The sequence below is a fragment of the Amblyomma mixtum genome, chromosome 3 (genome assembly GCF_055824585.1).
Source record: "Amblyomma mixtum isolate Tamu chromosome 3, ASM5582458v1, whole genome shotgun sequence".
NCBI lineage: Eukaryota > Metazoa > Arthropoda > Arachnida > Ixodida > Ixodidae > Amblyomma > Amblyomma mixtum.
This window is the reverse complement of record NC_143014.1, coordinates 362,920,377-362,938,867: the sequence shown is the minus strand read 5'-3', so window position 1 is coordinate 362,938,867 and position 18,491 is coordinate 362,920,377. Positions and strand designations below refer to the sequence as shown.

Genomic DNA, 18,491 nt, shown 5'->3' with positions numbered 1-18,491 from the left:
TGCGATTTCAGAAAATCACTTTCTCCAACCTGTTTTTCCTCGCGGTCATCTAAGCCCTAAGCTGCGCGTGCACCCTCCTTCGACCTCCATATGCGCACCTTTCAAATGCGTGCTTGCAACAAGAAATTCTCAGGGCGAGAGATAAAGAACCCAGCTCCTCGTCTCCCGCTCATTCGTCTTGGCATTAGCGGGCCGATTTGTTATGCCGCAGCCTCGACTCGACGGGTCTGACCTGTGGCTGGCTCGACGACTGCTAGGTGCATAACCAGCGAGGCAAGAAAGCACGCTTGGGCTGGTGCCTTTCTTATCCTGTGCAAGGAGGGCTGCTCTACCCATGAACGGGGTGCTGGTTTCCTTTTTTTCATCTGCCTGTGCCTGTTATTCACTCGGCCCGGAGGCAGCTACTGAAGCGCGTTGCTCGACCCAAAGGGAGGCATCGACTGGTGTCGCTCACTCTAAGGGAGCATTTGACTTCTGAACGCAAACCGAAGGGCGCCGTCGTTTCTTTTGTGGGCATTTAAATTTGTTGCTGCGGACCTGTGTACTATGTGAATCGGATATGGTTCTTCTCTGGAGCAGTTGGATGTTCAGCAGTTAGATGTTCGGCATAAGGCTTTGGCTTTGTCCTCTCTTATCTATAATGAAATGCATGAGCGATAAATTGACCCTTTGTTTATTACGTTGGATCATTCCCCATCACCTAGCTTAAGAAGAAACACCGGTTTGTTGATAGTGTTGGCTTATTTTTTGAAGCCCGATAGCGCCACTATCATTGGACTTTTCGCCTCTTCTTACGTTGAACGATGTGACCAACAGTGCAACGTCCCGCAATGTGCTTCTATTTAGAGTGCGCAAATGCGTGTGCGCTGTTCTGGAACTATCTACTAGCGGAGGAACGTCGCAAATCATGAAAGTCACAGTCTGCAAGCACGAATCCGCTCATCATGTGAATGGTCAGCCGTCAGCGACGCATCACTGCACCGACGCCTTTGACATCGAGGAGTTTTTCGGCTTCAGTTACGGCTGACGATAGCTCGGTCACAGAAGAGTGTAATCCCGCAGCTCTCTGTCTGCAGTGCGGTGGCTACGCGCCGAGGTCGTGAATTAGCTCGCGAGTTAGTTTTAAGGGACTAGTGTGCATGAGTGCGCTTCGCGTCATGGTGAACCTCTGAAACCTTCGTCTTTGAAGTCATCAAACGCATACACGGCAAGAAACACAACAAAAAGTTCCAAACATCACCCTTTTGTTTATCTACTATTCAGTCGCGCAAAGAAGTACCTTGCGATTCCTGCAGTCTGCATGAAAGGAATGAGTGCGCTATGTGAGTGTACATTAAAGAACCCCAGGTGGTCGACATTTCCGGAGCCCTTCACTACGGCGTCCCTCATAGCCTGAGTTCCTTTGGGACGTTAAACCCCAATGAACCGATAAACTAAACCAAAGGAATGAGCAACTTGTTTACCACAAGATCAGAGGTCCGCTCACATCAGACACTTACGTTTAGCAACGCTGCAGAAGGGAGACCGTCACGACATGTTGCTGTTTCAACAAGGCAGCAGCGTTAATCACTTATGCAGCGAGTGAGTGCACGCCGAAGGTTTTGCTTGTATTTGCTTTTTGGTTTCGAGCTATAGTATATGTGACGCCATGGTTAGCGAAGAAGCTGGCTGCCTGTTGTTTATGATCGGCCAACTACGGTTTAGTTATGTGAATTATCTTTCTTGAATTCATGTGTAGCCTTTAAAAGTAAAATAAAGAGTATGCGCAATGTTGTTCATTTATTTATGTACGCTGGGTGTACGGAGCAGCTTCGATTTTCCTCTTTGCTATTGAATCTGGTGCGGAACTAAACTTCTGGCTCATCTGTTCTTCGGTCGTGCTGCGTTTATCGCCAAAATTCTACCGGATGTTTCGCTGCGGCAACGGCAACGCGGTGAATACCGCTGTCGCTTCCCGCCGCAACCAAACTGACGAGTGGTTCTCGGCGTTTCAGCCAGTCGTGTGTCGCCGAATAGGACGCTTTCGAAAATTATACAAGGTGTGATATGGACCCCACTCGTTACCCGTCTTGTGTTGACCACCACGCGGGCCAACCGCCGAGGTTGATACTCCTGCCCAATCGAGATAACCACAGAAAGGGAGCCAGCGATTCCAGCATTGGCAGGCAGCGGCTAGAAAGTTTGTCAGTAGGCAACCAAGAGCAGGCGAGAGGTCGATGGCCGATGACTCGTGTTAATGGAATGGTTGTGGAGATAGAAGTAGGAGGCTGCGTGGAAACAAAGTGCGCTTTCATTGCCTCAGTCTGGGTCATCACCAGATCACATCGCGGAGGAAGGAAGAGCGGTTTGTACAGTGAGAAGAGAAACAAGTGCAGGCATGTGCATGTTCGGTCTAGATGTAGACTAGGTGGCTGGGACACAGGACTGGAGCCACAGTACGCCACACACCTATTCACAGGACATGCCTCTGCGGGGAAAGTTATGTAGATAGCAATTTTAGTAAGGTACCGCAGGAAAACTAGCAAATGCAAATTACTTGCCGTCCCGAAGCCCTTGGACTACGAGAAGCGACGAGGTTAAGCGGTACGGTTTAATGTAGAGCCGACAGAAGATAGCACATAGAGGCGACGAATAGATGGGGAGTTACAAGGACAAGCACTTGTTCCTCATCTGTTAGTGATCTTTATGCGCTATTTTCTACTACGCAGACTAGCCAACTATCCCAACTTCCTGCTGCTTTTTATTTAGAACTCCTGGTGTTCTTTTACGTGACTGACACTGTAGAGTACACAGGCGTCACGCGGTTCGCCTCCATGGAAATCCAACCGCCTCGGCCGAGGAGCGACCCCGCGAACATGGGGTCAGCAGCCTTACGCCAAAGCCACTGCGCCACGGGTGCTGGCGCAAATAACAAACATGTGCCAAGAGAGCAACCTGGTATCCGTCACTCGGGCAACAGAAGAGTTGTAGTTTGCCCGCGAGATTGAAGTGTGCTTGGTGTATAGTTGCGTGAGCGGCAAACCGTAATGCAATCGTAAATATTTCGAACTTCAGGTTAATGAAACTCCCTGAATATTAATAAATATAATTCGCTGCAATGCACTGCTTGATTTTCAGCCGGGGGAGTGCAAAGTATTCTGCAATGATAGCGCATAAAATCTGATATGCCCAGAGGGGCACTAACCGAAAAATACGCATCGTTGGACGTGTCGCTCGTAATGATTTCAGTGTCCGTATTTTTTACTTATGTATGCAAATTATTTTAAAATTTCAAATATAGTACGATTTCTAAACTTGCGCGGCTATTATTTATGCCAGCAGACAGGGCTTCAAGGTACTTTTGCATATCAGCTTTGTGCAATCCGCCAATATGGTAATTGAGTTCGTAAGGGATCGGTAGTGCGTGCGGGGTCATTAGTGCCGCTAGTTCTTTCTCAGTCTGCAATGCCCCCTCCCGGCGGGAGGGGGCGGCTGGGTGCGCTCGACCTTTGTGTCACCTTTCTCGGAACGATGCGACCGCGCGCGAAGGAGCCGGACCGGCCGGGTGTCCATCGCCCTTTGGGGCCGATTCACGGCGGCTACCCAGGGAGCGGTGGAAAGGTCTGCCGACCTTCTGAAATTTGAGCACTGCCGGACGGAATGGTGTCAGGGCGCGGCGACTGCCACTCCCTTGACCGGCGTGGCTCACGGCTGGGGCATCCTTGCTGCCATCCTCGAACGCCACGCCAGCCAGGTCTGGCTATCGCTGTATCCTGTGGGATTTCCAACTTTGTGTTCGCCAATCTCCTGGCAGACAACTTCGCCGCAGCCGTGAGTCACTCCACATCTACTGCCGCTTCCATTCGTTTTGCCATGGTCTCAGCAGATATAGCTGATGACGTCTTGGCTTTGGGTATGCAGGACTTCACTATCCATGAGTTAGAAAGGTCCCTTGCCTCTCGTAAGCGTAGGAGCGCCCCAGGCCCAGACGTAATCAGTGATCAAATAAGGAATTTAGATTCCAAACAACGCGGTCGTATGCTCTCAGCTTTCAATCTCGTTTTCGCCAGCGGAGATATACCTGTCGCCTGGCGCACTGCCACATTCGTTCCTGTACTAAAAAAGGGCAAACCACTCGACAACATTAACTCGTACCGGCCAGACTCCCTAACTTCTGTGCCTGGAAAGCTTGGAATCCCTCGCACTCTTATCGCCTCGAGTGGATTGCTGAGGCGACCCAATCTCTCGCACCAGAGCAGAGCGGCTTCCTGTGCCTCTCGCTCTACTGCTGATTCAATCTCCGAAATTATTTCATTCCTGGAACAAGCTGGACACAAAAAGGAGGGCGCTTAACTTCTACTTTTGGATGTCGAGACTGCCTTCGACTCCCTCTCTCATGCCTGTATACTCGATGCTGTCCGCTCTCTTGGTGTGGCTGGAAGAGTTTGCCGCTATATATACAAGCCTTCCTAACCGACCGCTCCTTCCAAGTCAAGGCAGGTGACGCCCTCAGCACCCCTCGCTCCCTCACTTTTGGTGTTCCACAGGGCAGCGTTCTCACCCCATTTCTCTTTAATCTTGTCCTTGCTTAACGTCCGCAATGCATTCCGTCTTTTGCTGAGTTCCGCGTCCGCGTTTGTATATACGCTGACGATAACCTTTACTGCCGCGGTCCCACTCTACAGGGGCGAGCTTTGCGTGCCCACATCCAACTAGCGCTCTATGCCGTCCGAGATTTTCTCTCCTCTGTCGGCTTAACCCTTTCTCCTACCAAAACCGAAGCTCTTGCTTTCCACCCTCGTCCTTCTGCGCGGAGGCTAATCCCTCCCTTAAAACTCGATGGCACTAGCATACCACGGAAGGATAGAGCTCGTTATCTGGGCTTAATCGTCGATTCCAAACTCTCTTGGCGCCCAGCGGTGACTCGCTTGCGAAAGCAAGCTAAACAAGTCGCTTCGGCAGCTAACAGACAGCTAAAGGGGATGACGGTTGTGCACCCTCCCTCGCATTGCGTTTCTACAACGGCATTTCTGTTGCCCGCTTTCTTTATGCCCTTCCTTTCTTGGATTTGCAACCTCGTCTCTGGCGCTCCATCGGCGTTGACCAGCGCAGTGCAATCCGCTGCTTTCTCCCGCACTTTTCCCATGTTGCTGCCACACGTCCAGAATCTTGCCGTTTCACTCCGCGCCCAGCGCGTTGCTCTGCATGGCGTTGCGCGCTACAGGAACACACCGAGCGTAGACTTCTTGCTCATCTTCCGCCTCTTCGCAGCGCCCTTCGCAGCGCCGCATTAAAAAATGGGACGCCCCTTAGACTCTTCGCATATCGCGGATCTACCTCCCTGGGCGGCTCCGCAATGCCCCCCGCACCGCTCTGAAAATCCGTGTTGACATTCCGGGCCTCAGAGCTGAGCGAAACACACCCCTCTGTGCTCTCCGACAAGAGGCCGATGCTGTAATTGAGGAAGAACTCCGTGACAGCGTCTACACAGACGAGCCAGTCCTTAACAGCGGCTCATCTGTCACCGCAGCTAGTGCTATCCCTGGTTAACGAAGCAGTGCCGAATCATGTTTCGTGCCTCATCCACGACAGCCGAACTTGCCGCACTTAACTTGGCCGCAGATTCTATTCTGGAAACCCCAAGCCTTCGATGCGTCGCTATTTTATGCGATCCTAAGGCAGCTCTTGCGGTTCTACAACAAGGGGTACATCATCTCCTTGTTGTCCGGGCACTACAGCGCTCTGCCCAAGACCGGGGGGTCCATATTTCGCTCCACTGGCTTCCATCACACGTTGGCATTAGCGGCAGTGAGTGGGCACACCAGCTGGCTAAGTCTGCACACGATCAAGACGTTCCTATCTCGTCCGATGTCATCCAATTCGACGTCGCACATTTAGCTACACATGGGCGTATTCTCTCTGAGCATCCCGACAGCCGCGTCTCTTCAGGCAGCCCCCCTCAGCTTTGGGGAATTCGGCATTTACGAACGCATGCGCATAGGCTGCGTTTGGCCAGCCAAGCGCCTCTTACGCCTCCGTGGCCTCCTTTCTGCCAGGATTGCGGTTCAGTAGAAACACTTTCACATCTTCTATGTGATTGTCAGTCCTTTGACGCTCATGATGTAAAAAATAGCGCACAGGGAACACAAGGGACAGAAAGTAAACGACGCAGACAAGCGCTAACTCGCAAGAAGCGAGTTAGCGCTTGTCTGCGTCGTTTACTTTCCGTCCCTTGTGTTCCCTGTGCGCTATTTTTTACATCATGAACGTTATCCAACTTGCCCAACTTTCCGCTTTGCTTTGACGCTCCTCGTCAGACTCTCCGCGATGGTTTCGAGGACTCGCTCTCCCTTGTGCGTGTCTCAATGATATACTCTTTCCTAGAGACCCACGCGACGAAATACGTCGCGCATTTAACCTTGTTCTCTCATTTCTTGTGCAGTCGTGCTCACGAGCGCGCTTCAGAACAAATTGTTCCCAGCGCGCATTCGTGCCCGCTTTTACTCGCGAGGTTTTCAGCTCGGCGCCGCCGCTTTCCGCGGAATCACTGCGTGCGACTCCGCTGGCTCGGGATTCGCCCAACCTCTTGTCCAATTAGGGGCCGCGCCTTTCCGGAGGCATCCCCCTCTCCCCGCAGTTCTCCTGCGGCGCGTGCTGGGGTCGGTCGCTTCGCTCGCTCTGCTCGTCGTCCATGCACCCCTGTTCCCATCGCGGCGTCTACCGGCTCTGGCCGACCTCGTTCACGGACGGCGAAGGCTCGCTCTCCTTACTTCAGACCCGGTTTCGTCTGCTCTTGCTCTTGCCCATGGCCCTGCCTCATTTCCTACCTTCACCCGGACCCTTTCCATCACTATCCTTTTTAATCCCATTCCTCCTAGCGTGGCGCAACGGTGGTGATTCCCTCAACAAGAGCAGGCAGTTGAACGCGCCTCGTCCCTTTCTTCCTTCGTCATCACCAATAACCTCTCCCCTTCCATTCTGACTAGACGAGAGAGCTCCACCTTTCGTAGTGCTGCAGTGCTGCTAACATCTTGCGTGACGGAGTCCACATAATGTATAGAGCAGCGCGCGCCAGTGTCGCTTGGTGAGGCGATGGTTCGCGTGTGTTGTGGAACCCCGTGATGGTGGACTCTGTAAAGGCGGCGAAAACGACGCGGAGGGGAATGCCTGTAGGACCGTTACTGGCTGCTCTCTGGCTGTCTGCGATGGTGACAGGAACCGGACAGTATGTTCATGGACGAGGACGCCTCGCCTTCTCAGGCGATGCCGCGACGGCGTGGTCGCAGCGATATTTCATGTGAGTAGGTGTACGGTCTGCCGGCCATATTCTTGTACCGCGTCGTTCTGTGCGTGCCACAGGATGTTTTGTTGTTTGTGGCGCTCAGGCGCTTTTTTCTCATTTTCTGTCGCAGAAAAGAAACGAAGCTACACGTTTATTTTCCGGCCTCGTTACATGAAAGCGCTGCTTGAAACTGCGTTTGCACGGAGGGAGCAGAAAATGTGGCCGGCCTTTCGTTGATTACTGACGACACTGTCCCGCTCCGAGCGGCTGTAGAGGAATGGGCCCGGGCTCACCGCACAACGACTGGTCATTCCCCGAACCCACTGGCTGCTCTTAGGAGCCGGAGTTTTCGGCGCGCACAGTTTTGTGCCTCGGGGCTCGAAGGCCAGCTCAGCTTGCGCAGTTGCTCGAGAGGTGCGAACCGCTTCTCGACCACAGTCGGCCATGCCTTTTTTTGTTCTTCATCCGCGCTTTGCGCATGGTTGGACTGCTGTAAGGTCGTCGTGCGCACCCGCTTGCACGCGTTTCTGTTGCTTGTGTTCTTTATACAGTTGCACCCCGCGCCGCTTCGCCGGGCGTCCCGGGCGGGAGACTTTTATTTCTCTTTTGTATGCTGTTTGCAGTAGGGGTGTGCGAATATCAAATTTTAGAGCGCAGCTCTTTGGCGTCCGTTCCTGGGTTTCGCGTCGTCGTCGGCGTTGTCGTCGGCCTCGTAACCAGCTCGCCCCCCTTTCATCCCCCCAGCGCTAGCAGCGACCGACTGATACCGCGGGATGCCGCTGACGCCGCTAGAGAGTCAAGATAACGTGACTGCATAGAACACCGTCGCCGCCATGCAGAAAGAGGAGGAAAGGGTCCCCCCCCCCCCTGTTCTTGTGTGGCGGATAGGGTGCTCTTCAGTTGCCGACGCGCCGGTTATTTCACGTAGGCCCCGGCACGTCGACGAATACGTGACCACCTTCCCACGGCTAGACCTGGTTCTTAGCGCTGCGGAAGCGAGGGTATCATATTGTTTGTGTTGGCATCGGCGGCGTTGTCCCTGAAACCAACTCCGCAGCTGGGGTTGACTCACTATCGGCGTCAGCGGCATCAGTCAGTCGCTGCTATCTCTTCCCTCCTCCCTTTATCGTGTTGTCCGCTTGCTGCGCGCGCTTCTGCCCCCATCGTTTGCCGCTGGGTGTACACGCCGCCCCCTTCCCCCCTCTTCCTGCGAGTCTCCGGAATGTCACCTTTCCTCAAATGGACCACAAAGCTTCCTTCATGACTGTCAAGAACTGTTAGTGGAGTCTTTGTTAAAGGAATACGTGTGAAAAATAAAAAAAAAATTCTGTGATAGCGCATACATGTGTTGCTCGATTTCTTTGCCTCAATCTATCGAAAAGGTGAAACAGCTTATTTGCTGCGCTCAAATTTCGCATTAGGAAGTAACGTAATCGTCGGTAATTTTTCGAATACGAATACTTAATTCCGAATTTCGAATCGAATAATCAAGGACAGACGTATTTAACCACTACAAAACATTTATTTGAGCACCCAAGAACATTCCCAGTTCAACTATCAGTGATGAAATGAGCACAAAAGCTGTGTGTGGCTGCACAAAAAGTATCAAAGTCTCGAACATTGTTCTTAGAAGAAAAGAAATATCAGAGAAGATGGCTAGTCCACATCATTGATCAAGGCTAGCTTGCCATAAGCACAAAAGCGCGTTGCTGGGATGAACATAAAAGGTTGTCGCGAAGGAAAACCGGCTGCTCCACATAGCTAGGGTGGCTAGACCCCAGTCTAGCCACCCTAACAGTCTGGCAGAAGTAGTTCCATTCTGGCTGAAACGACTTCTCCAGCCAGAGAAAATGTCCTCTCAATTGGCACTGAACTGGCTCGTATTGCGAGGTATTTCGTGCACAGCTCTGACTATACCAGCTTCGCAGGTATAGCCACAAAGAAGCTCACCAGTGCAGTCAGCCACGGTATGGCCCAACGTTACGCATTGCTCTGGGCGCCGCCATGTTGTTATGTCTCTGTCGATAGGACTTGCGGACCGAAATGAACGCCGGTGTTCGCAATAGAATATTCAGCTAGATACGAATATTCGCGTCGTGTCGAATATTCGAAACAACACGAATACTTGGATTTCGAATCGAATACGAATATTAAAAATATAATATTCGAATTATATTCGAACATTTCGAATATTCGCACACCCCTAGTTTGCAGTTGTGTTTCGTACAGCGGCACCCCCGAGCCGCGCGCCTTCGGGGGCGGAATTTTTAAGGCGAAGGCCTTTAATGTTCATACTGTCGTTAGCAGCCATGTCGGCAGATGTGTCCGCCTTTCGGTGTCACTACTTAACAAAGAAAGCAGTGTCGACGCCGGGAATCGAAGCAGGGCCTTTGGCATTTGAAGTGGAGACGCTGCCACTCCACCACGAAGGCTCATGGTGTGAGCAATGAATAAAGGCGCATCTAGTGAACGCATGGGTGTAAGGAATCGGTAGTGCGTGCAGGGTCATTACTACCGCTAATTCTTTCTCAGTACCCCGCCGCTGCCGTCTTCAATGGACCCCCGCCCCCACCGGCGGGAGGGGACGGAGGGGTGCGCTCGACCTTTTGTGTCACCTTTCGTGGAACGATGCGAAGGCGCCGGGGTCGCTCGGGCGTCCATCGCCCTTTGGGGCCGATTCGCGACGGCTAGGCAAAAGAGCGGTGGCAGCTTGGGGCTGAACAGCGGCCACACAACGACACCCCCCCCCTTGTCTTAATCCCCTCGTCTCAACGGACACCAGCCGAGACACAAGCTCGCGACGAACGTCTGGTTCGAAAAGTCTGCAGAATTCCTGAGGATTAAGCACTGCCGGACGGAATGGCGTCAGGGCGCAGTTGACGAGGGGTGGCAATAGAGATGAGGAATAGCCGGCGACAGCGCGGCTAGCCGCGAGCAGCGAAGGCCCGAGTTGGGTGACGCTACTGACCGGGTACCGGAGAGGCGCCGACTAAACAGCCTTGGGAAGGCTAAGTCGCCTTGGAACGCAGGTCCGAGCTCGCAGTGGCAGTTACAGCGGTAACTGCCCGCTTAAGCCCGATAATTCCCAATTCCGAGACGACGCAAAGGTCGGGGGGTGATTGGGGAAACCGACGTCACGTGCTCGCTCGAGCGTGTTTTGTGTTTGGGTTTACTTTTATTTTGGAGGGAGAGAATGTTCTACCCCGCACTGGCTGGCACGGCTGTGCGTTTGTGTTTGTTTTTATTTTTATTTTGCAATGGAGAGGGTGTTTTGCCCTACGGAGGCTAGAGGGCTGGCCATGCTCTCGATGAGCCAATCGTATGAAGAGTAGCATGATTGGAAGCTACCAAATGTGGGCCAGGCTTTACGGGCTTTAAAACCGGGCCCCGGAGCCGGAAAAAAGGGTTCTGGGCTAAGGTCAGGTGCTATGCATCTTCGGCTATGCCGAGTAGGGGCCTCCCCTAGTGTTAGCCAGTTCCACTTTTTGTTGTTTTCTCTTTTTGCTGCTTAATGTTTCTCTAGTGCCTAATTTTCTATGCGTTGTAAATATCTGTACATAAACTTCAAGCATTTCCTTTATCCCTGCATCGTAACTCATCGCAAGACCGTCTCTGACGGGGCACCCCTGGTGCGAAGAAAACCTTCGGTCTTCCAGTTAAGCAAACCGTCTCTGGCGGGGCACCTCTGGTGCGAAGAAGGAAGATAAAGAACTTGTGAAATTTACTATGGGTTTGGTAAATAAAATAAAAGATGAAATAAAGAAACAAAGCAAATTATAAGGAAAAACCAAGAAAAGACAGAAATGAAAAATTAAATATAAGAAAACAAATAAAAAGAAATAAAGTGAAATAACAGTAAGGAAAGGAAAAAAACAGAAATAAGAAAAGAACAAAACGATAAAATCTGAAAATTTCACAAATAAAAGCAAACAGTGCGCCAGGAAACGCTTTCGCCGTGCAGCACTTTAGAGAGCCAAAGTGCCCCTGTATTTTTTTTTTGTCGTAAGGAGCGGGGCCCAGACTCTTTCGGCGAGACGGCCCGCGCGTTCATCACCCGCATTTTGTTGTGTTTGTTTCCGCCCGTGAACTCGCACTTCGCGTGGAGTGAGCATCAGTGTACTACTTCTTTTGTGGGGCCTTGTTCTGGCATTGGCATGTGAAGTGCCGTGTATCTCGGTAGACGCGCATCATTTTGCGTACGGGGCTCCGGACGCCTTCGACAAACCACACCCCGCGCATCTGTTTGGTGCCTGGGTTTGCGTTGCTTTTCTTTACCGCCTTGTTCTGGCATTAACGTGTGAAGTGCCGTCTGTCTCTGTAGACGGCGCCACTTCGCGCATCATTTAGCGTACGGGGCTCCGGCCGCCTTCGACAAAACACACCCCGCGGATCTGTTTGGTGCCTGGGTTTGCGTTGCTTTTCTTTACCGGACGTCGGAGCCACTTGTCTTAAATTTGCGCTTCTCCGCTGGAATTTGTTTCCTAACATTGCCGACCGGGGCCTAGACGTGCCGGCATCCCAGCCCCGTCTGCGGTACATGCATTCCCCGAAACCGGGGAAACTGTCCTTGGGAACATGGGAGCACTGAACGAATAATTGTTTCTGTGGAGGAAACCCAGCGACGGCCGCGAGCTCTGTGCGGGCGGCAGTTGTGGTTGGAGCTGGGTAGGAGACAGACTTCTTCCCATATGCTCGCTTAGGATGACGGATTGCCCTAAGTCCAGGGGTGGCCCAGCTCAGTTGTTCTGTTCTATGCTGCAGTTATGATTATAAGTGTACTGTACCTTTTTGTTGTAATCAAGTGTTAATTAAATGAGTGTTCTCTCAGTTAATCCGGCCAATTCGAGAGGTTCATTGGGCGAAGAAGGGAAACGGGACCTACTAAGAAGAAGAAACAACTAGCAACAACGAGTGAAGAAGAGAGAAGGAAAGAACGAACAACATAGTAACATAAATTTTTACACTATAGCCAAACGGGCGAGTTGGTGGTACATATTGAAGGAAAACAGCGCAACGACGCAGAAAAAGATAAGGTTGTGCGTCAGAAAGCCATCTATTTCATTATATGACAGTGAGGTTGCATACCTCGGTGCCAAGTAGAAACGGGTTTTGTCAGTGTGCTATAGCTGATAAGTTGGCCACTTTTCTATAAACTGCACTGCTTTCCTTAATAAATTTCAGTTGTGAGTCAGCGCTTGTGCTGTGTTTTCTTCGACGCTGTCTGCGTCGTTGCGCTGTTTGGCTTCAATAAATTTTTACTACTGCGTTCTGTCTTTGTGTCAGTTTTTTTCTCGTTGCCTCGTCCGCGTGGCTGGTGGTGTCCGGCGATGGATCCGTGCTTGTCGTGGTTCCTACGGGCAAGTTCTTGATCCTGTGCGCGGGTAGCATGTATTCGTGGAATCGCGCGAATCCGTGGTCCTCGGGGAAGGCTGGCACTTTGTCTTTCGTTGGGAAGCTTTTGCACGGTGGTCTTTGGGCCTTCGTATGCTTCGCGTAACTGGCGTTGCTAACTTTGCAGCCGGCTTCCCTTCGAGCGACACCATGTCGCCTGCTGATGGCTTGACGCTGTTCTTCGTGGCTTGTTGAAACTTTCTTTTTTTTTGTTTTTTTAGTGCGCCGCCGATTGCCGTCGGTCATTTTTTGTTTGGTCGGGGCGCAGCTCGGAGGGTGTGATGCGCGCGAATATTGTAGCCCGTGCCGAGAACACTGATTTCTCCGTCGCAGATTTCGTCGGTGTAAGAACGGTGCATATTTTTTTGCTTCGCTTTGTCGTACCGTTATGCACTGCGTTCCCTTGTCGACGTAATACTTTAATATTTTCTCCGACCAGGCTGGCGTTCATGACATGCTTCTGACTCGGTTTACATGCTACCTACTGTCATGTTTTGTTAGCACTGCAGCTTCCGTTGCGTGTGTTTCCTGAACCTCTGCAAAAAGCAACCTTTTGGCTCGTAGCCCACTTTTCCGCAATTCTTGCGTCGGTGCTTACGCTGGTGCTTTGGGCATGCTGCCGAAAACTGCCCGTGTGAAGAGCATTTAAAACAAATTAAGTAGGCTCGCCTCTCACCTTGTACTTTTCTCCTTGGTACCCTCGTCGATCGTTCGTCTCTGGTGAGGCGCACACGGTGAGTAACCGGTGGCTGATGGTCGTCGTGATAGGGGATCTTGGCTTCCGATTTTGTTTAAGGCATCCATTCGTTCATAGAGTTGCTTCATGCATCGAAGCAGCTCGTGTGGGCTACCATAGTTTGACTCTCAGGAGCCGCACCTTATCTGAGAGTCCAGTGGTCAGGTATCGGATGCATGCCTTGTCGCCGATGTTGCAGCTTCTTGCTTTGGTGAGTTTGTCGTAAAAGTACGCATATATACTTTCGTGGCGCTCCTAGCGTGGTTCTGTGCCCCGGAAGATGTTCTGCAACCTTGGTGCTGACGGAAACGCCTTTCCGTTACGCTTTTCACTCGGCCGTATTGTCTGAACATTTGTGAGAACGTCGTACCACGTCTTCGCAACGCTGTGGAGTTTCTTGAGGCCTCAGCAGATCGTCTCCTGGGCGCTGCACCCGTTGTCTGCAGCCAAGTTGTCTACTTTTAATGTGCTGCTAGCCCTCTATGTCCCTCTACGACAAATCCTATTGTTCTTGGCGTCGTACAAAAAAAATGGGGTAAGCGTGGAGATATGGCGAGAAGTGTTCAAGGAAGCTACCGCAGCAGCTTCAGAGAGAGGAAACATAGCCGGAGAAGGCGACGTAGTAGAGAGGGCATGAGAGCAGTAGGGAGAAATAGGAGAGCTGATGGCGCCGGAAGAGAAAGACAGCGGACAGCGTACGCCTAGTGGAAAGAAACTGTAGTGTTTTAACGCAGTATCACCGAGGAGGCTTGCGAAAGCGTATGTTTAGCATATTTTGTTTATGGTTTTTCTTTGGTGGGACGTCGGTACATCTGGCGAGATATTACTGAGGTTAAGGTGATTTGATCTGTTCGCGCCGCAGATAGAAGAAGATGACGAGGTGAGCGCACAGCGCGAGAGTGATGCGGTTTAACATGAGGCAGCAACCTTTGCCTCTGTATTCTTGGTCGAACCCCCAGTGTAGGTATGTGCCATCTTTTCAAAGTCTAATAATAATAATAACATGAGGCAAAAGTATAATAATAATAATAACATGAGGCAAAAGTATATGACTTTTCTATGCGCGTATTCTTTGTTTCGCATTGCTTTCCAGTTACCGCATTTGGAAACCCTGGTCTGTGTTTTTATGCATGGAAGGTTAGACTACGACTGTTCCTTAACGCTACACATGTTACGGATAAACTTCTACCTAAACTTTTTCATATATTTGGGTTTTACTGGTTCAAATGCTGGCGGAAACCGATGAAATCCGCTATCATCTCTTCCCCAGCCTTGAGAAATAGCTGCCGCTGTGGCTGAATGGTTATGGTGCTCGGATGTTCCGAAAGACCCAGGGTCGATCGCGGCCACAGAGGCCACATATTGATTTCACATTTTGAGGCGAAATGGCAGATGCGGTGCACTGTGCGATGTCAGTGCATGTTGAAAAACCATGAGGCCGAAATTATCCGGAGTCTCCACTACGGCGTCCCTATGGCCTTAGCATGCTTTTACTGGCAAATGCATCCCCGCTTGGGGATGTTGGTGAGTAGTGCGCCACTACCCCAGCACCCATGCTTAGGCTGTGCGTGGCTTTGTCGTTTCTGGGGAAAAAGGAATCCTGGTGGCTGAGCAGACCCCCATTGTTTGAACCTTAAAGGCCCCCGATTTGCACAGAAAGTACCCCCGGATTGACCCACCCGGGGGAAAATCAGCCAGCTGCCATTTCCTGTCTCACTGTCTGCCCTTTTCTTTCTTATCTTCCCTCTCCCGCCTATCCTGTCATCTCACTTGTTCCTTATTTTCTGGGCAGCGAGGGTTAACCCTGTGCCTACTGGTCTAATCTGGCCCTTATGCATGGAGTTAGAGTGGCCGCGTATGCTCAGTGCGTGTAGCGCATTCCCATGATGGGCTCCATGCTGGGCGACCAGCCCGGTTACCGAATACATATGCCATGTTATGGCTAACAAAACATCCTTCTGATCGGTCCCTGAAAAGGGGGGGGGGGGACCGACGTTAAACGTGTGCCGCAAATGTCAACGGAAATCTTTCTAAAGATTTTGTTGTGCATTGTCAGCTTTTGCAATTGCAAAGAATATTTAGGAACCATGTTGGAAAATAATTCAGAGCGAAGAAGCAACCGTCAGGAGACCTAAAGCCTAAAGCATCAGACTGCTAACTTAAAAAGCTTGGCGAACTGGATTTGCAGGTCACACCTCACCGCAGCCTTAACTATTTTAACGGAGTCATTTCGGAACACGGAACTTTTACAGAGTACTGATCGAGAGATTGAAGAATAACTATGTATTCTATATTGTAACGGCATACGACCTACGCAACCAAGAGCGCGCTGCGGTGTACAAAGAGGCGCGGGGCGAGCGCGAGGGGAGAGCGCGCGGCGCTAGCGCGAGACGCGGAGAACAACAGAGAACCGCCGCGGCCGGTTGTGTGTGGGTCTCCTGGCGGTACATGGGGTCGCACAAGGCCTTGTCATTTTCGGCGCATGCGCAGACTCCGCGCCGGTGCATGTAGGGGCTCGCCGAGCAGCGGCATCGTTTATAGATCCTTTTCAGTTCCGCATCTCCTCGCCGCGCCAACAGGGAGCATGCGGCCCGCCGCCGCGCCCGCCACCGGGGCGCTGCTGTCGAAGTTTGCGCCAAGGAAGTGCGTCGTCTGCTACAGACGCGTACCGTTCCGCTGTCCTCCCTCACGGCGCTTAACCGAAGACATTTCTCACGCTTCGTGGCGTCATTATCTGCGCTTCGTAACTTTAAATAGTTAAACTACGTGTGCGTAGAAGCGACCAGTGCTTTAGAAGCTTTATAAAAAGATGGGCATCAGTGATTACGTTTCGCTTCGGGCTGAATAGTTGCTTTCGTGCGTCTGTAGAATGCGGCGTTTCCATCGCATTGCGCGTGAACGGTGACCTTACCCTTCTGTATCAATCCCATTGGTCGCGAGTAATTTTTACTCTTGCTTTCCAAATGCGAAAGTCAGCCAGACAAGAAAGCCTGAACGTCTGCCCCGATTTTATTAAAGATTAGAAGAACCCTCCACACTAGTCCCGAGAGGTTCCATAAAGCGACTTATTAGTTTTCAAGGCACATATAGAGAGCTGCCCGATAAATATCATGCTGACATTTTTGTGCTGCCTCTGGTAAATACTTATAGAATAAAAAAAATCAAACACGTCTTTAGTACTTATAGAATAAAAAAAATCACACGCACGTCTTTAGTACTTATAGAATAAAAAAATCACACACACACGTCTTTAGTGGAGTTGCATCAGCGAATTACAGTTTATTAAAACTCTTCACACACTTTCAGGCATCTTCCTTTTCACTTCGGTCATTATTTACACAAGCTTTGCTTTTTTACGTTCCCTCCGAGCTCTATTGGCACTGTCGTTCTCTTGGCTCTTCTTCCGGGAAAAAAAGTGCATTCGTGTGACCAAATAGAAGTGTACAATCTGTGCTTTAAAATCACAGCTATGCTCTGGGCAACCGATACAGTTAGTTCCTCTCTTCGCAAGGGCATCTAATACATTCCAGAAAAGGTCCCCAAAGGCTTCTTTTTTTTATGTTTGCTCAATGGTCTCTTCTTGCTTTTCACGCATGCAAACAGTTTCCTTGAAGGACCAACAAGGCTGCCAGTCACAAACTCGTTCAATCACAAGCATAGCTTCAGGCGGTAGAGAGTCTTGTGAAGCCATTGCATCGCTTTTGCACTCCATGCAGGAGGTCACCTTCATCATTTTATGGGCCACGTATCCCGCTAAATAGTACAATGCCGCCTTTTCTGGACTTGAAACACTGTGCACGTCATCGTCAAATGGGGCTGACAGCCCCCTCGAAGGCAGTGATGTGAGTCGCTGGAAGACTTCATCTTTAACTTTTCTCTTTTGTAGTAGTGCTTCACGCCGCTTCTCTCCAAGGCTCTCAAATGTGCTCAGCAGAACTCGTTCATCCCCTGCTTCACAGTTCCCTTTTGTGGCAAGCTTAACAGGTGTGTAAAGGGACAGTAGTCTGAAAAGCTGGCTGAATTTGGTGACGGTTGGATGGTCTTCGTCTCCTCCGAAGGACCTCACGAGCCCAAAGAATCGCTGCAAAGCAAGAAATTTGAGCTTAACAACTGTGATTATGAGGAGCTGAAAGAGGAAACATGACGGAAGGGATACGGTTACCTCGAGTGGATCCTGGTTCAGGCTTGCTGTCAGAATGTAGCTCACGCCTTGGTTGAACAGGAACTCCACAAGTGACAGCACAGACATCAGTGTTACACGTAGGGACTCGATAGTCTGCCTAGATGCGAACAGCTTGACATTAGGAATAGATTCCGTCTCGTTCAACATTGTGAAGAAGTCCAAAAACTGAAAACATATAAATGGAAACATAAAACAGTGTTTCGAGAAAATTGGTGTATGAGTGCAAAGTTTTAAGTCTCGGTTCTTTCCCCACAGTAAAAAGGCGATATAAAACAATTCTGGCACCTTAATTTTTGGAGATCCCTTTCGTATTCCAGCTGCAGGAACCTTGGAGTTCAGAATGTCAAAGAGGTCATTTAGTAGCATCGTGAACTGTTCCGTTCCAAAACTGTCGGCGAAGCCAGGTACCATCATTTGTCTGTAGACCTTCAGGCCAATCGACACACTTCGGCTGAAGAGCTGCAAGCGAAAAAGAGTAAAATAAATTTGTAAAGCTTGGAAAAACATGATGGCAAATTAGTTTTGAAAATGCCTGGACGCTGACAAGCACGGATGTAATGTATAAGCATGCCGTTTTATGGCACCAACTGCTTACAATGTTTACAATGACTGAATGACCAACTTTACCTGAGTCGCCAGACGAACGTTCATGGTCTGGAACTTCTGTGGCTTGACATGGTGCTCAGTCAACTTAGGAACCACTTTTATAGCGGCCTTTTTTTCCGCCTCAAAAAGACGTTCATAGTGCTGGAAATTTGCTTGGTATTCACCTACCTGCAACAAATTATTGTACACCATTTCGTTATGTGCAGTAATTAAACATAGGTGAACAAGTCTCTGTTACACAGCATCATCACTCAAGAGACATGCATATCCAAGGAATTATTTAACTTGCCTGAACATATTTGTGCTTCATCATA

At 50.5% G+C, this 18,491-nt stretch overlaps 1 protein-coding gene across 1 annotated transcript in view; it reads right to left on the bottom strand.

Annotated features, from left to right (window-relative positions):
- LOC149356605 (uncharacterized) overlaps nt 1–17,736 on the bottom strand; it is a 41,979-nt gene extending 24,243 nt beyond the window's left edge. The window contains exons 1-2 of the mRNA XM_089576386.1: nt 17,551–17,736; nt 17,010–17,469 (exon numbers count right to left, since the gene is read on the bottom strand). Of these exons, the coding sequence (XP_089432512.1) occupies nt 17,010–17,469; nt 17,551–17,718 (628 nt within the window). The 5' untranslated portion in view covers nt 17,719–17,736. The remainder of the gene's footprint in view (nt 1–17,009; nt 17,470–17,550) is intronic.
- Between the last annotated feature and the right edge of the window lie 755 nt (nt 17,737–18,491).